General features: G+C 40.6%; 1 protein-coding gene across 4 annotated transcripts in view; it reads left to right on the top strand.

The window, feature by feature from the left end:
- The window catches only part of FRMD4B (FERM domain containing 4B), a 347,737-nt gene that overhangs the window by 171,202 nt on the left and 152,176 nt on the right, over window positions 1–24,359 (top strand). Inside the window, exon 1 of one of the 4 annotated variants that reach the window (XM_059940165.1) lies at window positions 22,678–22,778. The exons of the other annotated variants lie outside the window; for them this stretch is intronic. Coding sequence (XP_059796148.1) covers window positions 22,755–22,778 — 24 coding nt within the window. The 5' untranslated portion in view covers window positions 22,678–22,754. Of the gene's footprint in view, window positions 1–22,677; window positions 22,779–24,359 lie in introns of those variants that run through there. 4 annotated transcript variants of the gene reach the window in all.

Raw genomic sequence — 24,359 nt, 5'->3', positions numbered from 1 at the left:
AGGGCTTTGCACTGGCAATGCAATGCTTGGCCTCTAAGTAGCTCATGTCACTTGTCTCAAGAGATTGGTCAGAGCTGGTCACATCACTCACTCAACCACGGGAGCCAGGAAAAGCAGTCCTTCCATGGAACAGCATGAATACTGGCGCAGATTTGGTTCCTTAGGAAGCAGACTCTGAAACAGAGATGAACAAGCAGGAAGTTTACTGGAGGGTGCTCTGAGGGTCAGCACTGTAGAAGGGACTAGAAAGAGGGAGGACTGAGCAGAGGGAGAAATCGGGTTACAGTTTAGGCTCAACAAAGACCTCAGCTGACCTCACAGGTAGCCCCAAAACTGAGAGTTGTCCCCAGTTGGAACAAGAGGGCTGCATTTCCCCCCAACCTTCATCAGGCCATCATTAGAGATGGGCTGCCGTTGTATAAGCGGTGTGACCTTGAAGTAGGCAGCTCTCTTTAAGGAACAGCAGTTCCCAGAGGGGCTAAGAGCTCAAAAAACTCCAGGCAGCTGATGGAATAAGTCTGGGCAGCTCGTCACACAGCATCTTCTACAAATGTCTGCCCAACAGGTATTCACATCAAAGCCTGGACTGCAGCAGGGCCAGCGGGAAGGAAGTAGAGTAAGGACTGCATTGGTGTGAAGGATGTAGGATCTAGCTTTAAAACATGGCCTGACAATCAGGGCGGTCTCCCAGCTGGACCCTACATTCTGTTGAAGGAATTGGGCAACCATAGAGTCAGTTAATGGTAGCAACACATACAGAAAGAAGCAAAGACTTGGTTGGTAAATGACATACGAGTCCACTTATCACTGAGGAAATTCATCTTCTACATTTTCAGGTAACGAAAGACTAGGATTTTATGGCAGGAAATTGGGATGCTCAGATACCCCAAAATGAGAAAGAAAACTATCTTAATGTTTGAGTCCATCACTTGGCATAAATAAATTTCTAAAAGACTGTATGATTTAAGATCAACAAGATCAGTCTCAGGATCTCAAAAAAAGCATTTTTGAACCTTTGTTGTACAGCTTGAAAAACACTAAGTTAAGAATAGACTCTCCTGCCTTGTCAAGTTGGTGTCTGTTTTTCTCCTATCTTTTCTTGGTGGAGCTGCAGCATGAAATAACTTCCTGTTCGTCCCCTACTTATGTTTATTCTGAATGTTATATTTGTGATGTCCAATTTGGTTGTTACGGAAAAGTGTGAATGATCAAATGGGATAAAAAAATTGAAATTAACATCCATAAGTAATTACATACATGTGTGTGTATATGTACATACGGAAAAGATATAAATTCTGGCATCCTTGAAATAAACTTTCCCATGAAAGAGGCTGGTAAATATGGTAAATTAAATAGTACCATTTTCCCCTAATGTCCTGATCGTTTTTAGTTTCTTGAATTTTGTGTTTGGGCAAAGCTCATTGCTTAAATAACTATTTTCTCCTTAACTAGGGCTTTTATATAGTCTTAGTGTCTTGACTTGACTAATAGCTGCTAATTATTAAGTAACTGCTATGTGCTGTGCCTTGTGCTTGGCACTTTACATGTATTATCTTTTTTTAAGAAAGATATCATTTGGGGAAGATGTCAACATACAACAATATAAAGGGTAATATAGGTAAAACCCCATGCACCCACCACTCAGTTTTAAAGCATCTCAACATTCTGCCGTGTTTGCTCCAGATACTTTTTTTGTAATATAATAAAATTTTACAGAATCAGTTGAAACCACCTTTATACCTCTCCTTTCTCCCTAAAAATAGTCCTATTCTGAAATTCGTGTTTTTCATTCCCAGGCATATTTTCATCATTTTGTCACATGTGTTTGTATCTATAAACAATATATATTATTTTTGTGTCTGTAAAATTTATTTAAGGATGTGTCATTCTGCTACCTTATTTTTCTCTCAATAGGCTTTTGGGATTTATCTCTAAATTCATTTTAACCCTTATATTCCATTGCATTAAACATACCAATCTCTTATTGATGGGCATTTAGGTTGCTTACAAATTTTCAGTGTCCCAAAATACTACACTGAAATTTTTGTATTTGTCTCTTTGTGCTTGTGAGCAAGAGCTTCTCTAGGGCAGCGGTCCCCAACCTTTTTGGCACCACGGACCGGTTTCATGGAAGACAATTTTTGCACAAACCGGGGTGGGGGGGATGGTTTCAGGATGATTCAAGTGCATTACATTTATTGTGCACTTTATTTCTATTATTATTACGTTGTAATATATAATGAAATAATTATACAACTCACCATAATGCAGAATCAGTGGGAGCCCTGAGCTTGTTTTCACTTGCCACTCACTGATAGGGTTTTGATATGAGTCTGCAAGCAATTGATTTATTACGGTCTCTGTGCAGCCAAGCCTCTCTGCTAATGATAATCTGTATTTGCAGCCACTCCCCGGCACTAGCATCACCGCCTCAGCTCCACCTCAGATCATCAGGCATTAGATTCGCATAAGGAGCGAGCAACCTAGATCCCTGGCACGCGCAGTTCACAGTAGGGTTCGTGCTCCTATGAGAATCTAATGCCGCCGCTGATCTGACAGGAGGCGGAGCTCAGGTGGTAACGTGAGCGATGGGGAGCGGCTGTAAATACAGATGAAGCTTCAGTCACTCACCTGCCGCCCACCTCCTGCTGTGCGGCCCGGTTCCAAACAGGCCACAGACTCGTAGCAGTCCCGGGGGTTGAGGGCCCCTGCTCTAGGGTATATACTAGAAGGGAGACTTGCTAGGTTTTTAGCTTTATTAGATGTTGTGCCTTATCTCTGTCCTTATAATAACTCTTCAAAATGATATCATAAATCCCACTTTATTGGTTTTATATACTTATTAGCTAATAAAACATGATGCTGGAATTTGAACAGAGCTCTAGCTGACTCCAGGGCTTAGCCTCTTGCCACTGACTTGCTGCTTTATTTATTAAAGAGATACATAAAGATAGTATCTCATTTATTCACTTATTTGCTCAATCAGCATTGGGTGAAAACATAGCTGAGTGCTTAAAAATGAAGTCTATAAAACTTCCTGAATTCAAATCCTAACTCACCTTTTGTTAGCCATGTGAGTTCTCTGAGATTTTTCTCATTAACTTTTTTCTGCTATAAAATACAATTAATTATGGAACTCCCTTAAAGAGTTATGCTTCTGGGATTGTTATAAAATCAAGTGCATGAATATTTAAAAGCACTGAAAACAGTGTTAGATATGTGTGTGGATGGATGGATGGATGCTTGGATGGATGGGTGGATGGACAAAGGGGTGGATGGATGGACAGATGGGCAGATGGTTGGATGGATAGATTAATGGGTGGATTGATGGTTGGATGGATGGATGAATCCCTCATGAATAATTATCTTCATATGTGCAGTGCTCTCCCACTTATGCATATGCATAACCTTTGGAGCTTCTAAAATCTGCAGAAGCCTTGGCTCCTCCTTCCTCCCCTCCCCTCTGGATTAAGAACTATAGTCTAATGTAGCAAGCAGGAAAGGGGCCCACTGACCACTGCACAGAGACATTGTACTCACATGGTTTCATGGCACAGCATTTTATCAGGAGACTCTTGCATCCTAATGCTGTTGTCTTTTTGGTTTATTCTATGAAAGCAAAGATTCTCACAACTGTTTAGTTGTTTTATTTCTGTGTCTCCAACAGGAAGCCATTAAACTTTCTCCCTCTCTACCCTGAGCCCCACTCTGTAAGAGCCCTAGATTCTCATGCATAAAGGCCCTGGGTCCCCACTGACTGCTGTCTTTCTCATCTGTATAAGCTCTCTTCTGATATGACTCTTAAATTTGCAACTGCTAAGGAGACCCTGTTATTATAGGCATCGTGCTACCCTTGGGTAATGTAGCCAGCAAATATTTTTACAGGAATTAGTCAGTCTCATTAAACTTTGGTTAGATGCTTATTAGCTAAGAGAGAAAAGAGCCTTGACAAAATAGGGAAATAGAATGGGCTTTAGTCAGTTGGACCTGGGTTACAAATCAAGGCTTCATCACTTACCAGCTGTGTGACCTTGAGCCACGCTACTTAATTGCTCTCAGCTTGTTTCTTATACGAAAGATAAAATAAGATCTACATTTTAAGTTTGGTGTAAAAGTTAGAAATAACATGGATTGGGAAAAGGTAAACATTTGGATACCTTCACAAAGTTGATCCTAAGCCTAAAGTTGTCATGCTAGTTGTGATAAGTGCAAACTGTGACCAGTAATTAAGCCCAAACACCCACATTTACTAGTTGTGTGACGTGGGCAAGTTACGTGATCTCTTCGTGCCTCCTTTTCTCGCATATGTGATGGGGATGGTAATAGTGCCTGCCTCTCAGGGTTGTTGAGAGAACAACACAAGGTCATGTAATAAAGGTCCCACTAGGGTGCCTGGCTCACACTCAGCAGTTAAGAAGTGTCATTTCTACGTAATGAACATTTTCTATGTTGTCAAACATAGTGCTAAGCATTCTTTTCGGCCGTGCTGCCCGGCTTGCGGGATCTTAGTTCCCCGACCAGGGATTGAACCTGGCCCCTTAGCAGTGAAAGCGCTGCATCCTAACCACTGAATTCCCTATTCCCTAAGCATTTCATATTTACCATTTCATTTAGTTCTCCGAACAACGACATGAAATAGGTACTATGAAACCCATTTGGCAGATGTGGAAATTGTTTAACGCTGTCAAGTCACTTAGCTGAGGGCAAAGATGGGGAGCTCAGATCTGTGTAAATCCAAATTCCATTCCCTCAGCCGTTGCATGGAATGGGCTTAGTTTGCGAACCATTCAGCCTCTTCCTTTTCTACATTTGCCTTCATGGAGTCCTTCCTAGGACTTTCCCGGTCTCTAATCTCTGCCTCTACCAAAACCTGTAGCCAGAGCAGGTATTAATAAACTCATTGAGACTGAATAACTAGTGCCATTTTCCCTCTATAGTCTATTCCCAACCCAGCCTCCAGAGTGATTTTGTTAAAAGTAAGTCAGATCGTGTCATTGTCCCGTTCAGAACCCTCTAATGACTTCCCAACTCAGAAAAAGCCAGTCTCACCGAACCTACAAGACCCTGTGTAATTGGCATCCCCTTCTCTGGGTTCCTCCACCACCTACCCGCAGCAAACATGCTCAACTTCTGGTCTTTCTATTATTAATAGTATTAGTATTATATCCACTGTATTTATTTATGTGTTTACTGTGGTGCAATTGACATGTAACATTATATTGGTTTCAAATGTACAGCATAATGATTCGATATTTGTATACATTGTGAAATGATCACAACACATCTAGTTAACATCCATAACCTCACGTAGTTACAAATATTCTTTTCTTATGATGAGAGCTTTTAAGATCTACTCTCTTAGCAACTTTCAAATATACAATACAGTATTATTAACTATAGTTGCCATGTGGTAAATTGCATCCCCGTGACTTAATTTATTTTATAACAGGAAGTTTGTACCATTTGATCCCCTTCACCCATTTCACCCACCCCCCAACCCCACCCTGGCAACCACCAATCTGTTCTTGTGTCTGTGAGCTGCCTCAACCTCTGGTCTCGACTTCCAACATTCTTTTTCTCTCTTAAGTCTCCTCCAGCAACGCTGACCTCTTTGCTGTTCCTTCAACCCCGCCAAGCACATTCCAACCTCAGAGCCTTTGCCCTTGGCGTTTTCTCTGCCTATAACCTTGTCACCCAGAGGTTCCTGTGGCCTGCTTCCCCCCCTCACTCCCTGCAGGTCTTTCTTCAGATACCATCCAAACAGAGAGGCCACCCCTGACTGCTCTCTTATCCTGCTTTATTCTTCTCTGTAACCCCATCACCACCTGACGTTAGGAATTTATTTGCTTATGTGCTTATTGTGTTTCCCCGACCAGAAGGTTAGCTGAAGGCATGCAGAAACTTTGCTCTGTTCACTGTGGTATCCTCAGTGCCGGAACCTAATACTCCTTCGGAAATAGTTCTTGACCAAATGAACAAAGGGATCTGCTTTACATTTTAAGACGCTCGCTGTAGCCACTGTGAAGGGAGTGGTGAGGAAGGGGTAAGAGCAGTTAGGCTGTTTCTCGTGACCAGCTGAGGGACGATGGGAGACCTGGGCTGGAGTGGTGGCCACATATGCTGTAGGAAGACACGAAGAATTTGGAGGAGGAGGAAGCAGCAGGAAGGAGACTCTGTCCAAAGAGAATGTTTACAGTCTATGAAGTTTTGGAAACATCCAGGACAAAGCCATGTGTGTTGAAATGTATTTGTGTGTATGTGTTTATTCTTTTTCATTAGGGAAAATAGCCACAAGCCAGTGTAAGCTGATTGAGAATACATTGGTCTGTGTTCTCTGACAGCCATTTCATTAAGGAAGTAGCATTGCAGAGACCAGAACAGATTATTTCCTCCAGTTCCTGTAAAACGGGCTCAGTCAGGGACCCCAGCTTCTGTGTACCGCCAGCTGCAGGTCCCTGCCCATGCCCAGCCCAGGGTGGGGAAGTTGGCAGTTTCTGTAGTTCTTGTTAGCTCTTACTGTCAAGTGATCACTGTTTCCTGTGCCCAGCCCTGTGGTTAAGCTCTGGAAGGTGCCCTCTTTGGCCTGACTGATGCTGACAGACGTTTCAGACCTCTGGCTTTCTCTTCGTGGCACTCTGTGGACGTCGATTTTCATTCTGACCCTGTCTCAGGTCATTCCCATCCCCTGGAGCTAAGGATGGAAGGACCCTTTGGATTTGCCTGGATTCTTGGGGGAAATTTTTTTTTTTTCTTTCTGGTCTTCATTAGTGTTTAATTAAAAGCTTGCTTTCCCTAAGTCTTTGGCTGTGTCCAGGCTTTTTAAAATTCTGCAAGCGCAGACAATATAAAGGGAGTTTGACCCTTTGAGTTACAAGAGCTGGTTATTGTGTCTAATTATCAACCTCAAATGATGACAGAATCATAATCTTCTAGAACAAAAAGGAATACGAGGCATTTTTCAAATATTTCCTGAAGACAAAGTACATTTACTTTCAATAAATAGTCCAATACCAGTTTTTCAATGAAATTAATGTTTAAGTTTGAAACAGTTTGGTTCAGAATATGAAGAATCCTAAGCATCCGCTCATAGTATTTAGATTTTGCGGTTTTTTCCTTCCTTAAGATTTTTATATATTAATCTTTCTAGGTATTGATGCCAGATATAGTTCCAGCCGAGCTCATAAGATTTTTGCTCTCAAATTCTTTCTGGAAATGAGATTTTTTTAGTGAATGTGTTTTTCCTTTAATAAACTTCAGAAGCCAACTCTGAGTTTCAAAAAAAAATTTTTTTGAGATATCAGTGCCAGAGTCTGAACAGTGCCGTTTATTCACCACCAAGTTGCATCAGTTTAATTTTTTTTTCAGGCTCAAACATTACATTAGGTTACAAATATAGCAAAAGTTTGCCACACCTTTATGCTGTATATTGTGTGTTTTAAGTACATCAAATTTAATTATATCCTTTTCTTTCTTTCTCCCTCTTTTTTTGGTGTATTTTCTCTGAGCTAAATAGGTCACATTTAAATGTATAAATAAATTACATATAGACATATATATGTGTGTGTGCTTATATATGTATATATGAGAATGTATAAATACACATACATATATGTGGCATGTGTGTATATATATGTATGTGTATATATGTATATCACTGTATCTGAAGTTTTTCCAGAAAATAAAACCATTAGCCAACATATTTACCAAACATCGCTTTTTTTCCCCAATCTTCAACATCACTTCTAAAGTTATATTACGACCCTGAAGTAATTAGCCAGTACCAATAATATGTTAGGTTCTGTAGTAGATTGTATTCTTCAGGAAATTGCTATCAATTTTGATGAAGTTCAGCAAATGAAAGCTTGGTCAACAACTTCATCTGTTACCCTTAGTTTAAAAAAGAAGAAAATAGAAAACCAGAGAACTGGTCATGTGTAGAAGCTCCTGGTCACCTCCTGGCTCAGCTCAGCTCACTGGTCTGTGAAATGGGGCCATGGCATGGGCTGTCACACTGTAGGGTACTAGGTGTTAAGTAGACAGCAGTAGAGTGAATAACTCACAATGGAGCTCTTGCCCCCTCCCCTTCCCCAGCAACTACGTCCAAAAAGGAGGACGAGGCGGCTGGTTAAGGAATTGAGGGACCTGTGAGGAAAAAGAAGGAGGAAGCAGCCTGGGAAACAGCTGCCTTCCTCAGCCCAAGCTTCATTCGTTATTTACAAATATTAATGCCATCGGTCTGTTTTAATAGAACTTGTAATGAGATGAACAGCTTTATCTATTTCCTTTTGAGTGATTTGCACATAATCTTTGGGAGCTAAGGATGTCGGAGCCAGATGGATATGAGCTCTAATCCTGTGCCTCATCCCTCACTGGTTGTATGACCCAGAGCATGATGCTTCATTCCTTTGCGCCTCGTTTTCTCAGCTGTGAAATGGGAACATAATATTTCATCATACTGCTGCCAGGTTTAAGTGAAACGATGCCCTGTGACTGCTCAGAATGGGGTCTGGGACATGACAAGAACTCAATACACTGTAGTTTAAGGAAAAGGCCCTGGTTACTAAAATAGGCCGAAAAAGAAAAGGAAAAATCTTAGAAATGGGAAGCTCACTTCCTCTCTCGTCTACAGGAAGTTATCTAAAATAAGGATAAGAGAAGAGATGGACATTTTGAAGCAGAAGAATTAAATTATAACCTGGTAAATTGTTACAGCCTTTCCGTAGGACAGTTTAGTTGTATCCAATCAAAATGTAAGATATGTGCCCTCTTTGACCAAACATTTCCATTTCAGGAAGTCATCTTAAGGACATGGTGGTATATGTGTAAGGATTTTCACAGCAGCATAATTTGAAATAGCAAGCCAGTGAAGACATGAATAAGAGAATGATTAATTAAATGATAGTCCCTCCGAAGCATGGGATTCTATGACATCAGTAGGAAAAGTGAAGTAGACCTATACATCACAGCCCCCCCAAAATTGTCATTGACCTATTTTGGGGTAAAAATAAACACAAAAGACAGAACAATATACAGGATGTGTATGTGTATATGTGTGTGTATGTCTAGAGACAAAAAGACACAAATAGGGGCTTCCCTGGTGGCGCAGTGGTTGAGAATCCTCCTGCCAATGCAGGGGACACGGGTTCAAGCCCTGGTCTGGGAAGATCGCACATGCCGCGGAGCAACTGGGCCCGTGAGCCACAACTACTGAGCCTGCGCGTCTGGAGCCTGTGCTCCGCAACAAGAGAGGCCGCGATACTGAGAGGCTCGCGCACCGCGATGAAGAGTGGCCCCCGCTTGCCACAACTAGAGAAGGCCCTGGCACAGAAACAAAGACCCAACACAGCCAATCAATCAATCAATCAATCAATAAATACATACATACATACATATATACATACATACATACATACACAAATAAATGCAAGAAGTCTGTGTATATGTTCCTGTACATGGGAGAACAGGGTTGGAAATACATATACCAAGCCATTAATAATGTTTACCCCTGGGGTATGTAAGTGGACGAAGAGAAAGGTTTCTACTTCTTTTACTTTAATAATTCTGAATTTAAATCGTTTATGGCAAGGATATATGTAACTTTTATAATTTTGTAAAACTTCCTATTCAAAACATTTGATCTGGGGCTTCCCTGGTGGCGCAGTGGTTAAGAATCTGCCTGCCAATGCCGGGGACACAAGTTCAAGCCCTGGTCCAGGAAGTTCCCACATGCCGTGGAGCAGCTAAGCCCCTGCACCACAACTACTGAGCTTGCGTGCCACAACTACTGAAGCCCGCATGCCTAGAGCCCGTGCTCCGCAACAAGAGAAGCCACCACCATAAGAAGCCCACGCACTGCAATGAAGAGAAGCCCTCACTCGCCGCAACAAGAGAAAGCCGGCGTGCGGCAATGAAGACCCAACGCAGCCAAAAATAAATAAATAAATAAATTTATTTAAAACAAAAACATTTGATCCAGGCTGTTGTGTAGAGTATTTCTGGAGAACAGGGATCTGTCCAATGTAACCTTGTGTCACAGCACCCGGCATGTAGCAGTGTCTCTCCATGTATTTATCTAGTGTGTCTGTTTAATAATGACCAATAGTTATTATTGATGTGATCACTATTAAATAAAAAGCAATATTTGTGTTCCTTGGAGAACCATAGAGTTTTTTTATCATTAAAATAACATAAGTCCATAAATTTAATTGTTATAGAAATGCATGGCTTAAAAGTGAGTCTTGGGCTTCCCTGGTGGCGCAGTGGTTGAGAATCTGCCTGCCAATGCAGGGGACACGGGTTCGAGCCCTGGTCTGGGAAGATCCCACATGCCGCAGAGCAACTGGGCCCGTGAGCCACAACTACTGAGCCTGCGCATCTGGAGCCTGTGCTCCGCAACAAGAGAGGCCACGATAATGAGGGGCCCACGCACCGCAATGAAGAGTGGCCCTCACTTGCCGCAGCTAGAGAAAGCCCTCGCACAGAAACGAAGACCCAACACAGCCAAAAATAAATAATAAATAAAATTTAAAAAAAAAAAAAAAAAAAAAAAGTGAGTCTTTTATCAATGGTATATATTCACCGAATACTTTCTAAACATATAGTGACTTACATATTACATTAATATAAATTTTTACAGAGGTGAGATCATTCTATACATGCTAATTTGAAATGTATTTACTTACACATCTTAGATGGTGTTCTGTCTCTGTTTTTCATAACTGCTGTGTATTCAATGGTATGAATGTATCTCAATTTTGGTAATCCCCTATTAATAGACATTTAGGTTGTTTCCAAAATTTTACTAAGACAAATGTTACCATGAACATCCTTATATGCAAAACGTTTGTGGGAGAATTTCTGTAAGATACATAGCTCATTTGGAAGGAATTTGGATTTCCAAAAAGTTGTACCAATTTCTGATGCCATTGAGTGAACAAGAATCCTTCTTTTCCATACCGTGGCCAACAATTTTTGATTTATACCATGGTGCTAGCAAAAAATTTATATTTTATATCTGTTTTCATTTTATCTCCTTAATTAGTGGAGCTGTCTGCTTTTCATAACCTTCTTAAGGGCCCTGATGCTTGGAACACTGGAATTGTACTTGCCTGAGAGCATCAGGGAAAGCATATTTTGCATTTCATTAACAGTATAAATTAGTTTGCATGCTTTAGAGCAAATCTTAGTGTCTTAGAAAATGTTTGTCCTCTCACAGTGATATGGAATTTCCTTGTATAGTTAAAGTAAGTTTATGTAGAGCATTACTGGTTGAAATCCAAGTATCGTAAAGATAGATTTTCGTATAGTCTCTCTGCCATGTAGTAAAGTCTTAAGATTTACAAATAGCTCGGAATAGTTATTTCTTTTTGCATTCGTTACACTGTTTGGTTTCAAACTATGGTGTCCCCAAGTACTATTAGTAGATTTCAAAAGATCTTGTTTTATCTCATCTGTAAACATTCTCAACCTCATTAAATAAGCTTGAAAGTGATCACCAAGGCTTTATTATTTTTTTAAACAAGGGATAAATCTTAGGGCAGGAGAACAGAACGGATGCGCCATTTATTTTCTCTTTTTCACCTTTTCTCTTTTGAATGCCCAAGGACTTCAAGCTTATTTGGCCCTCTAACTCCATATTTATTAAGTTAAATATAATTTAGCCAGAGTTGAATTGTTTCAGTGAGATTTCATAGCCACAAGCGACTATGAAACTGTCATTTGTCTTATTTCGGGAGGCACCAGAACCGATTACTTGGGAGATGATTGAAACTGCAAGTCCTGTTAATGTCATGGTTATTTGAGAGATTGCACCTTGAAGGTGAGGATGGGTTGACCTGCAGATTTGTTTGTGTGTAGACTTTCACCAGGGCCAGCCTAACTCAGAGTTAAATTGGAATTGCTACAGGAAACCCATCAAAGAGGGCTTTTGTCATGTGTTAGCTGGCCAGCACTCACCATTGGCGTTCTGTTAGCTCCCCAACTCCCTTCTGGCGGTGCCCACCAGGCAGATGACAAAAAGGCAGGTCCCCGTGCAGACTTCCTACCATGGCCACCAAGGGAGCCAGATCTTCCTGTCTGCCCCTGTTCATCTAGGGGGCAGGCTTGAGGTCTCAACCAGGCTTGTGATACCTCTGTGCTCCTGCACTCTGAGTTTTGAGCTAGAGGAGGGAACGTTTGCAAGTAAGAACCATCAAAGCAGCAGTGGGGGCGGGACACAGACAAGATAGTCGTTGTATGACATGGTGTCAGCTGTGTCTGCTCCCTTATGGGTGGGTTCTCTTGTTTCCTGTTCATTTTCTAAGCCTACTTCCAGGAGCCATTTTTTTCCTTCTTCCATCCTGAGAGGCCTTATTTGGCTCAGGGATCAATATCACCTCCCATGTGACTTAGGAATATCCTGGTAGGTCTCTAAGCCAGTGCTTCCCAACATTTTTCATGTTGTAGCGTACACACGAGATGCTAATACCTGTATGGTACACAGGGTAAATGTATATGAGGCCGCTCAGAGCTTGAGGTGACCATTTGCAGGACCTTAGGCTGCCTTGAGGGCTGAGAGGACCAATAGTTCAGGATACTCTATTGCCTGTTATATCCACACATTGGTTGTGAAGCTGTGGTCAAAGTTAATCATGTGGCCTTATTCCTCTTGCCAGTGATTGGTTTAGGGTAAACATATGACCTAGCTCTGGCCAATGGGGTGCAATTTGCTGATGCATTTCTTTTTTTTTTTTAATTTATTTTTGGCTGCATTGGGTCTTCATTGCTTCACGCGGGCTTTCTCTAGTTGCAGTGAGCGGGAGCTACTCTTCGTTGCTGTGCACGGGTTTCTCATTGCGGTGGCTTCTCTTGTTGTGGAGCATGGGCTCTAGGTGTGTGGGCTTCAGTAGTTGTGGCACAGGGGCTTAGTTGCTCTGAGGCATGTGGGATCTTCCTGGACCAGGGCTTGAACCCGTGGCGCCTGCATTGACAGGTGGATTCTTAACCACTGTGCCACCAGGGAAGCCCTGATGCATTTCTTGAAAAACTCTCTTACTCTTAAAAAGAGACATAGAAGAAAGAGATGATCCTTCTTTTGGAGTAGGGATGTGATGCCTGGAAGAGTGGCAGCTATATTGTAACCATGAGGGAATGTTAGTTTCAGGAGAGCATGCTGAGTGGAAAAATAGAAGGAACCTGGAACTTTGATGGCAGTACTAATCTGTGGGCCTCACCAACCTTGGAACTACCCTCCCTTTAGATAGTGAGATAATCGATTCATATCATTAAAGTTATTTTTACTTTTTGTTTGTTTGTTACTTACTGCAAAAAGCACTCTGATATAAGATCTGCTCAGGACTTGAAGATCACGACTTAGAGAAGAGTTGTCCAACAAAAAATGTGCTCAAAATAAGAAACTTTTGTGGAAAGAATGGAACAAGAACTGGAGATGTACTGGTAAAAGGAAAATGTCTAAGTTCAGAGTAAGTTGGATAAAAGTAGAAGGAAACTCATTTTTTTAAAAAGTGCTTTACATTAAAAAGTACAGCATTTCTTTATTAATATAGTAGTGTTGACCAGAAATATTTGCCAGCATCTCAGTGAAACATTAGAGAAAGGAAAAAGATTTTAATTAACAACTGCAAGAGGCAGAAGAGCTTATGAGTCAGAAGCCCTGAGCCCTGGAGCCAAACTGTCTATTTCATATCCTGCATCTGCTGCTTCCTAGCTGTGTGACTTCCTGTAAGTTACTTAACCTCTCTGTGCTTCATTTTTCTCATCATCTGTAAAATAAAGATAATAATAGTCCCTACCTCAAAGGTATTATTGGATATATCTTTATAAAGTATAGGAACAGCATCTGGTGTATATTAAGTACTATGTAAGTGTTTGCTATTATTAATTTGCAATTATCATCCAAATCTATACACGTGTAAAAAAAAAGTCACTTAAACACGGGTGCTTCTACCACTACACAGTCACTAAAGTGGCTAAATTAAGAAGCTCTATAATACCAAGTGTTGGCAAAGACCTCTCATACATTACTGATGGGAGTGTAAAATTGTGTAGTCTTTTGGGAAACTGGCAGTTCCTTAAAAAATTAAACATGCTTCCACCCCATGATCTATTAGCTCCACTCCTATGTATTTATTCAAGAGAAATGAAAACTTATATACATACATACATACTCACATACAAACACACAGATACACACATACAAACCTTGTAAACAAATGTTCATAGCATATTTCTTTATAATACCTGCAAACTGGAAATAGCTCAGATTTCCATTAACAGGAGAGTAGATAAATAACCTGTAGTATATTCATGCAATGGAATACCTACTCAGCAATAAAAAATGAATTAACTGCAAATATATCCAACACCCTGAATGAATTTCAGAAACATTTTGCTCAGTGAAAGAACATTCATCAAAGAATTCATAGTCTATAATTCAACTCATATGACATTCTAGAACAGGAAAAACTAACCTATGGTAATAGAAATCTGAACAGTGATTGCTTATGGGGGATGGGGAAACATTGGCAGAGGCAATTGGCAGAATATTCTGGAAATATTCTTTATCTTGGTAAGGGTGTGGATAATATAGGTGTTCACATTTGTCAAAATTCGTCAAATTGTAATACTTAAAGGATGTATATTTTACTATTTATAACTATTTTTTAAATGAAACAAAAAGCAATAGCAGACTGTGTAGCAATAGCAATAGCTGTGTAGGTCTTGGAAAGTATCAATAAACGTACAAGATGAGCATCTTTTCATCCCATGTTGCAAGAAAGATATCAAAAACTGTGAGAGTCATGTCAAAAGGGCATAGGAGTTGACTTGAAGAATCTCCCATTGGCCAGTATGGGACAATTTGAACATCACTAAGGACAACAATTTTAATAGATTGAAACACATATAATATATTTAAATTCATGAGTTTATAAATACTTTAAAAACCAATTTGGCCACCATTGGAAGTGCCAACTCACTATTTTGAAAACTGGTAAATAAAGGTGAAGAATCAAGCATTTGTTGCCTTTTCTTTATGAATTGTACCACTAGGTAACCCATTAGTAGATGAGAGGAAATTTCGCACTACAGAAATATTCTGGCTCAAAGTAAAGGGTGATAGAATTGGAAAGTCATCATATTGCAACCCTTAGTCAATTAAATGATCTAGCTATTGAACTAACATCACAAAAAGAGACAGCCCTAATGAGAAAACACAGATTGGTGACCAATGAGACAATCTTGCCCAAAAAGATCTAACTGGAATCTGATCAAGCCTTCAGACTCAATCAACCTACAGGAAATATGGTGGACAAAGGACCATATTAAATGACACCAGAGAGATGTAATCAGCAGAACTCAGATGGCAGGAGAAATGGCAGGATAAACAGCCCTGTTTCTTCAACAACAAATAAATTGCAATGAGAGAGAGAAAAAGAGAGAGAAGAGAGAAAAAGAGAGGGAGAAGATGAATGGAAGGGGAACTTACAGATTAACCGAAACCTAAGAGAAATAACAAATTGCAAAATGTAGACATTTTTGGATCTTGATTCAAACAAATTTGAAAAAAACACATTCATAAGACAATTGGAAATTTGAACACTAACTGCATATCTGATGATATTAATGAATATTGTTTTAGGTAATTGGGGTTGTCTTTTAAAAGAGTCCTTAGCTGTTATATTGAAATATTTACAGATGAAATTACTTGAAGTCTTAATGTTCTCCAAAGTAATACGTACAGAAGGACAGAAAGTGGATGAGAATATTAATGAAACAAGATTAGCCATGTGTTATAACTGTTGAAATTGGGTGATGGATACACGGAAGTTCATTATACCCGTCTGTCACTTTTTCTAAGGGCTTGAAATTTTCCACCATAAAAAGTTCTGTTTCGATTTCAAAGGAACACAAAGGGAGAGAAAAGGGGGAAAACCAAACCAAATGAAAAAAAAAAAAAAAAAAACAGATTCTGCAGAAATACAGGAAGGAAATCTAACAGCATGTTGTTAACCCCTGGATGCATTTCTCATTGTCTGCAAAAGCCGAATGAGAAGGCAGTTTAAGACTGAAAGCCCCGGGTTCGAATCCTGTTCTTCTGCACCCAGTTGGGGGGACATCTGTTACCAGATTTTTTTTTTAATTAATTAATTAATTAATTTTATTTTTTTTGGCTGTGTTGGGTCTTCGTTTCTGTGCGAGGGCTTTCTCTAGTTGTGGCAAGTGGGGGCAGCTCTTCATCGCGGTGCGCGGGCCTCTCACTATCGTGGCCTCTCTCGTTGCGGAGCACAGGCTCCAGACGCGCAGGCTCAGCAGTTGTGGCTCACGGGCCCAGTTGCTCCGCGGCACGTGGGATCTTTCCAGACCAGGGCTCGAACCCGTGTCCCCTGCATTAGCAGGCAGATTCTCAACCACTGCGCCACCAGGGAAGCCCCTGTTACCAGATCTTTTGAGCCTCTGTCTCTCATCTGTAAAATAGAGATGAACAAGTACCCACTTCATAGGATTGCTGTCAGGATAAAAGAAGAATCTGTGTAAAGCACGGGGCGTAGTACCTGGTACCAGTCAGCACTTGATAAATGTGGGCTGTTGAGTATTAGTTTATTGCATGTGACATTTAAAACAGAAGATAAAACAATGAATATATGTACTTTACAATGAATGTTGGAGCATTTTTGATGACTTCTGAACTTCCAAAGCCTTTTTCTGTTCATATTTCCAAACACAAGGGTGAGATTAGATTTTACAGTGTCCATCGCCTGAAAAACTGCACGTGCCTTATGTAAAAACCAAGTCAAAACTCATGGCACTCATCTTGTGAAACAGAAAGGAGCCCACTACAATGCCTACTTTTCTCCTTAACTTTTTCACCTCTGTTTTTCTGTTTTGGGTTAGGAAAGCAAGAGAATCCGCCTAGAACAAGAAACTTCCCTCTTTTTCTGCCTGAAGGGGAATGTGAATAACGGACTTTTCCATCAGGGTTGTTTTTCCTGGACATGGTGTGCCCCCTCCAACTGCTAAAACATGTGATCCTGAAGGAGACCTTAAATAAACTTCAAATGTTCCTTACCGGTCAGCAGTGCTGTCCCAATTCTAGTAAATTATGAATTTGTTTTCTGTATTTGGTGTTCTTCCTTTCTGAACAGAAGTTCTGTTCATTCAGAATATGAGTTGAGAGATTTCCATGTGCCACGTGTTATAGCCCCAAACAAGGCAGAAGTGGTCCTGAACTCGGCCCCCAGATATCCACATGGCTGGCTCTTTTTTTTTTTTTTTTTGGCCATGACCAGGGATTGAACCTGGGCCACGGCAGTGAAAGCACCAAATCCTAACCACTAGACCACCAGGGAACTCCCCTGGCTGGCTCCTTCTTAATCTCCAGCCCCTCCATCCCTCTTCATCACATCCTCCTGCTTTAGTTTCTTCACAGGTCTTAACCCTCACCTGGAATGACCTTATTTATTAATTAATTTATTTTTTATTTCTTTCCCCCCTCTGGAGTCTCTCCTTTTCATCACTGTTTCCCCACCATCTAGCCTAGTACCCAGCAGAACCAGCTACATAATTGGTAGGACCCAGTGCAGACTGAAAATGTGGGACCCCTTGTTCAAAATGTATTAAGAATTACAAGACAGCAGAGCATTAAACAAGGTTGGTGCCCTTCTGAGCGTGGGATCCTGTGGGACTCTGCCGGTCTTACAGCCATTATTATTAGGCACCCCCAAAATAGTTATTGGGATGAATGCAGATCTAAGAGAAACCATCAGGGACCCAAGGAACGCTGGCATCCAGATCGATAAAAGATTGAAAACAGGAACCAGCATGTGTGTAAAAGGGATGCATGATTCCTCAACTGCAGGGTTGACTGTGAGGTGAAAAGTAAGATGATTGCTCTGCTCACCTTGAGAAACACTGAGTCTGGGCTGTAAATCCCTCGAGGGTCAGGACCGTACTGTTTTCATCTTTGATTTCCCTTGCAGGGCTTCTGCACGTCCGTGGTGCTCCATGAATATTTGGAAAGAACTGAATTGGTTCTAGAAGTAGAATTAGAGAAGGATGAGGAGTTATGAAAGAAATATTCTTTTCTTTAACGCAAACCTCACTAAATTTAGGAGGAGATGAGCTGGTCTTTAAGTTTGTCATTTGAGTTTATGACAAGTGGTTCAGAGCTGTGTCAGCCATCAGAGTTTTGGAAAACTGCAATACATTGTGTTGGGATTTTATGGTGTGTCTGGCATTCATTTGATATATGAAGTGTTCTGTGATGAAAGTGATAGTTTTGTGATAAATGCAAAGCTTCTCATAAAGATTCCTAAGACTGTATTTCTTTAAAAATCTGGTCTACGCTTTCACATACTTTCCCCAAAAATGATGGACCTTATTCCCCTTGTCCCACTTCCAGGATGGTGAAAGCCTCCACAAAGTCACCATATACTTATCCAAGCTCACCAGTTAGTGATCAGCGAATTGTGTCACAATTTGCGCTTTATAGGCATAATTTCACATATGCCCATCTTTCATTATTTGGACCTATTCCGGGGATATAATTTCATTTTCTTTTTTTTTTTTCCTTTTTTAAAAAAAAGTGTATTTCATTGAAGTATAGTTGATTTACAATGTTGTGTTAATTTCTGGGGCTTTTTTTTTTTTTTTTTTTTTAAAGGAAGCAAGTTTTGTTTTTTTTTTTTAATTTATTTATTTTTTATTTATTTTTATGGCTGTGTTGGGTCTTCATTTCTGTGTGAGGGCTTTCTCTAGTTGTGGCAAGCGGGGGCCACTCCTCACCGCGGTGCGCGGGCCTCTCACTATCGCGGCCTCTCTTGTTGCGGAGCACAGGCTCCAGACGCGCAGGCTCAGTAGTTGTGGCTCACGGGCTTAGTTGCTCCGCGGCATGTGGGATCTTCCCAGACCAGGGCTCGAACCCGTGTCCCCTGCATTGGCAGGCGGATTCTCAGCCACTGCGCCACCAGGGAAGCCCTGGGGCTTATTTTTGTTTTTTGTTCTTTCATTTTCAATGGGACTCCGTAACAGGGCTCCCTGAGTCTGCATTCGTGGATCCCAGGTTAAGCCCTGCCCCGTGTCTGACTGCCCAGCTAGAGCCGTTTGGAAGAGCAGTGGTTTCAGGTTGGATGTGGAGTGAGGTTTTCTGCTCTTCCTGTGTGGGCCTTTCTGTGCCACTTCTAAAGGACCTCTTCCTAACTAATGCACTGACCACAGAGCTCCTATCTGATGTTACAGTGCTGCAGGAACTGTCCTTTTACCCAAGGCTGAATCCCTGGTACCTTGGCCTCCCCATGTCTTTGTACCCCACCCAGCTCCCCAATGCTGTGTCGATAATCATTCAACTTGTTAAAACAGTATTGGTCAGCCTGATGAAGGGTATCTGATTCCAGTTATCCTGTCTCCCATGAACTGCTGTATTAGATAGGACCTTCCTGTTTGCAAAGCAATTTTAAAAAAATTTAAATTACCTTAAGTAGAAATAGAAATGACAGTGATTCAGACAGTCATTGGAGTCTGTCTGTCTCCAGCACTTCTGTCTGGCCTGAAGTACTCTAGTACCCCAGGCTCTCATCCCAACAGCTTTTTAACTCCAGAACAAAGACAAACACACTTCTTCCCTCATCCCTATAACTAGGGAATATTGGGGCCGGGTATTTTTATTGGTTATTCCTAAATCACATGTTAATTATCCCTTGATATAGGGGCCTGAGGTTAGCTCATCCTAATGATTTGGATGGTACCCTCATAGAAAAGCAGGGATCTGTGATTAGAAAAAGTGAAACAGACTTTGGATGGGCAAAAGCAACAGATACTTACTCTGATCACCTAGTTTTAATCCTCCCGTGTGCTCCCATGACCATACCCTGACCTTGCCCCAACCCTGTATTTGGTCTGTCAAGTCATTTCACCTGGTTCTTCATGTTGGCCTTAATCTCCTAGTTTTATCCCATTCTGTTGCCTCTATTCTGAAACTATTTATCAAAATTCTGATTGTCCTTCGACAGTGAAAAGTTCTTACCTTACAATTGGAAATGTCACACTGGTTTTCTCAGTAGGCTATTCAACCTGGTGAGAAAAGTGACCATTTATTGAGTTTTTCCTGCTATATATACCCAAATAGAAGGTTCCCTCAAATATAAAGTCACTCATCTTCCCACTAAGAAGATTCAAAACCGGTGTTTTAGGCCAACCTGAATGTATAAAAAGTTAGCAATGTAGATGAAATGGTCCAGTATTTACTTCTAATATTTAAGATCATTTGTCCTGTGGATTAATAATTTGGGTGATTGCTGTCTTGCACTTTCCCTCTTTATGAAGTAATTGTTTTCAGCCTCTCCACATGCATCTGTGTGTTGGCCCTGAAACAAAAGTCCCTCTTTAAATCATCCTTCTAGCTTACCCAAGCACAGAATCTTTGCTTCTGCCTAAGCTGTTTGACCTACAGAACTTGTTCTTTTTTTTTTTATTGAAGTATAGTTGATTTACAATGTTGTGTTAGTTTCTGGTGTACAGCAAAGTGATTCAGTTGTAAATATACGTATTCTTTTTCATATTCTTTTCTGTTATGGTTTATTACAGGATATTGAATATAGTTCCCTGCGCTATACAATAGGACCTTGGGTTGTTTATCCATTCTGTATATAATAGTTTGCATCTGCTAATCCCAAACTCCCAATCTATCCTTCCCAATCCCCCCCACCTTGGCAACCACAAGTCTGTTCTCTATGTCTGTGAGTCTGTTTCTATTTCGTAGAGAAGTTCATTTGTGTCATATTTTAAATTCTACATATAAGTGATATCATATGATATTTGTCTCTCTTTCTGACTTACTTCGCTCAGTATAATAATCTCTAGATCCATCCATGTAGCTGCAAATGGCATTATTTCATTCTTTTTTATGGCTGAGTAATATTCCATTTTATATATGTACCACATCTTTATCCATTCATCTGTCTATGGACATTTAGTTTGGCTCTTGTAAATAGTACAGCACTTTTTCAATCTCCATATATGATACTTCACTGGGGGTATTATTGCATGACTTTTTTCCCCCTTTTTCATTCATCCTAGAGGTGTATATGCATGGTCTTCCAGCATAACCACCTACTGCGTGGCCTTTTAAAGTAATGTTTGGAACTTCCCTGGTGGCGCAGGTGTTAAGTCTCGGCATTCCGAATGCAGAGGGCCCAAGTTTTATCCCTGGTCAGGGAACTAGATCCCACATGCATGCTGCAACTAAGAGCTTGCGTGCCACAACTAAGGAGCCCGAGTGCCACAAATAAGGAGCCCGCTTGCTGCAACTAAGGAGCCCATGTGCCGCAACTAAGACCCGGCGCAACCAAATAAATAAATAAAAATTATAAAAAATAAAGTAATATTTAAGTAACTTGTTTGCTCTGACATTCAGCCCCTCCACTTGTGAAGTCACATGCCTATAATAATTACCTAATCTGTATTAACTTCTTTGTCACCTTTTCTAATGATTTCATCAAGTGATCTTTATAAGCATACAAACTTGTTATTGAATGAGGCTGTTTCAAGGTATTATGTCTTCCCCCGACAGTATGTTGTAGCTCAAAGGAACTGGAGTCTTTGAAAGGACTTGAAGATAAAGCTACTCTCTCATTTTTGAGGGATAAGGGGTTTTGGTAGGGGGGAGGGCACCTCACCTTTTATTTAAATATATGATATATGTCTATCTGCCAGGCACATTCTTTGTGCTTTGTATGCACACACTCATTTAATTCCTCCAACACCCCTAATAAGATAGGGGTTTTTATCCCCATATACTAAGGAGGAAATGGATTCTCAGAGAGGTCAAGTAACTTTCCCAAGAACATACAGCTACAAAATACCAGGTTTGTCTGCCTGTAGAACACATGTTCTTAACCATACCACACACTCGCACAAAAATCCAGAAGATTCTTTTTTCAGTTGGGAAAAACATGGTACCATGTCACAGGCTCTTACTTAGCCATTCAAAAATTAACAAGTGGTTTTATTATTTTTACTGGATTTTATATATTTTTCTCTCTGCTTCACCTTGAAGTATAATGGATTTTGATTATTCCCTATCCATTGAGCAATTTCAGTAGTAATGATTTAGTTAAATGCAAATGATGAAATAAATCCTTTCTCGAGACCAAAGTCATCCTACCAAGATTTTCTGTTTGTGGCCAGCATCACTGATGCCGATTGATCTTATGAAGTTTGTCCCGTGGAATTCTGAGTTTCCTTCTCAGTGTAAAAGCTATTGGTGCAAAATGGCTGTGGGTAGCACAGTTGAGTTAAATGTTATTTCTGTTTGTATTCATTAAATTCAGAATGTGTAAAGATTGAAGAGCCAAAATTGAAGTTTGGATTCTTAGACGGCATAGCCCATCTCTGAATTATTATCCAGTGCAGATGATGCATTATCAGTAAACAACATTGCGTCATGTGTTTTAAACATGTTATGAAGAAAAGCTTTAGGTGGACCAAAAAAAAAAAAATAGCAGAAATTTTGCGTTGTTGGGTTTTTTTTCTCCCATTGCTCTCCTGACTCATGTTGAAAGCCTTTTGTTTCTAATCAAAGCAACAAACGGTAAGGTCATTTCCTTGTGATTATATGGCAGCGGAAGGCGTCGGGGTTTTTAGGTCCCTACTTCCACCAGCTTGTATTTGGAGAAAACACACACACACACACACACACACACACATCACAAGTGCTTAATACATGTGTCCTTTGTCCTGCCCGTTCTCTCCGGTCCCTTTAAATGAGCCGAGACCATGGTTCGGAGGTAAGAACAATTTCTCTTATAATTTTTTGACTACAGACAGTATAATGGTGCTAACTTGAGCTCTTCCTGGCATTTCTTAGTGAATTGAGGGCAGATTTTAATGTTATACCGGGGGTGGACGAACTTAAGTACTAATATTTCAGAACCCAACTTGCAAAAAAGGAAACTCCAAGAAATGTTTGTCCTTGCTCTTTTCAAAGAGTTATTCCTTCCCCAGAAGAGTTGGATCTGGTCCAGTTTGATACCACAGTGAAGATCGTCCTTAACGCTCATCTTTCGGAGGGTTTTCCTGTCATTGTTTGAAATGTTATCTCTGTTCCCTTAAAAGTCCTAAAAGGCTCATTTCTTGTTTTTTATTTCAGAACTTTGGTAATTATTGTTGCAGTGTATAATTCCACCTCACCGCTTCCCCCTAACCCCATCCCACTACCATTCTCTTTCTTTTCTTTTTTTTTCTTTTTTTTTTTAATTTTAAAGACTTGAGCCCTTTTATGGATGTGGAAAGGACAGGACAAGGCCAGGAACGGTGTCAGTAAGCAGCATGAAAATGCTTTGAGATTTGCAGTTGTTAATCATCTCGTCAACACAGTGTGTTTGGAGCCTTCTCTATTTCTGTTAGCATTCGGCAGGAAAGATCCTGCGGGGCACTAGAACTCATTAGTAACTTTTCTAAAAGGACCTTTTAATGTACGTCCCTGTCTTGCCTCGAGACAGAAGCAGGAGAATTGAATTCCGTCCCTCAGTCTAGTTTATGAGGACTTTATGTGACCAGAATTCAACGGCTCAAGATAGAGACCTCAGAAATGCCATCTTTGGGGATGGCTATCAATTAATTCATAAAACCTTTATGATTTGTCAAAGGAAGTCCTACAACCTAATTAAAAGGGAAGCTTTTTTTTTTTCTTTCTCCCTTGTGATGTGGTTATGCTAAACTCATAATGTCCAATTCTATGTGTCCATTTTTTTCCCCTCATGGGTAGAGGTTGGAGATGGAGGAGGGGAGGAAAAGCTGGGTAGACTTCAGAAAACAAAGGAAATTGTCTCATCCAGGAGGCTGCAAAGCTCTTGGGTATAGGAGGAAGTCTGTGGAGGAAGTGGGCAGGATTAGGTAGAGAAGAGAAACGTCAGGGAAACGAACATATCACAATAGGGTCTGGGATCGGACCCTCTTGTCATAATCTAACACAATAGCATGTCCTTAGAAATGAATCGATTGTCTCTAAATCAGTCCTGTCTAAAGGTATCTAATGATCTGAAGGAGTAGAAAGGAACATGATCGTATCCAAAATGCAGTCCTTTGACCTGGATTCTCAGAGCGGCATATGGTCACCCAGAGCCTCGTGTTAGATGATCCTATTCTTAGACTCAGGCCATAGAACCCCACTAGAAGTAAGGCCATTTTGTAATGCAGCCCCTTCAGGAATCAAAAAGTACATCTCTTAGCAGAGGATCTAAGATATTCCCAGACATACCAAGTTCCACTCCAGGGCACATTCTCTGTGTTGCAGTGCATCATTTATTTTCGTCCTTCATTTGTAGTACATGGAAAAGTGGTAACTACTGGAATGGAGGTTCTTATGG

The sequence above is a fragment of the Balaenoptera ricei genome, chromosome 11 (genome assembly GCF_028023285.1).
Source record: "Balaenoptera ricei isolate mBalRic1 chromosome 11, mBalRic1.hap2, whole genome shotgun sequence".
NCBI lineage: Eukaryota > Metazoa > Chordata > Mammalia > Artiodactyla > Balaenopteridae > Balaenoptera > Balaenoptera ricei.
The sequence above is the reverse complement of the archived record's forward strand: the minus strand, read 5'-3'. Positions and strand labels throughout refer to the sequence as shown.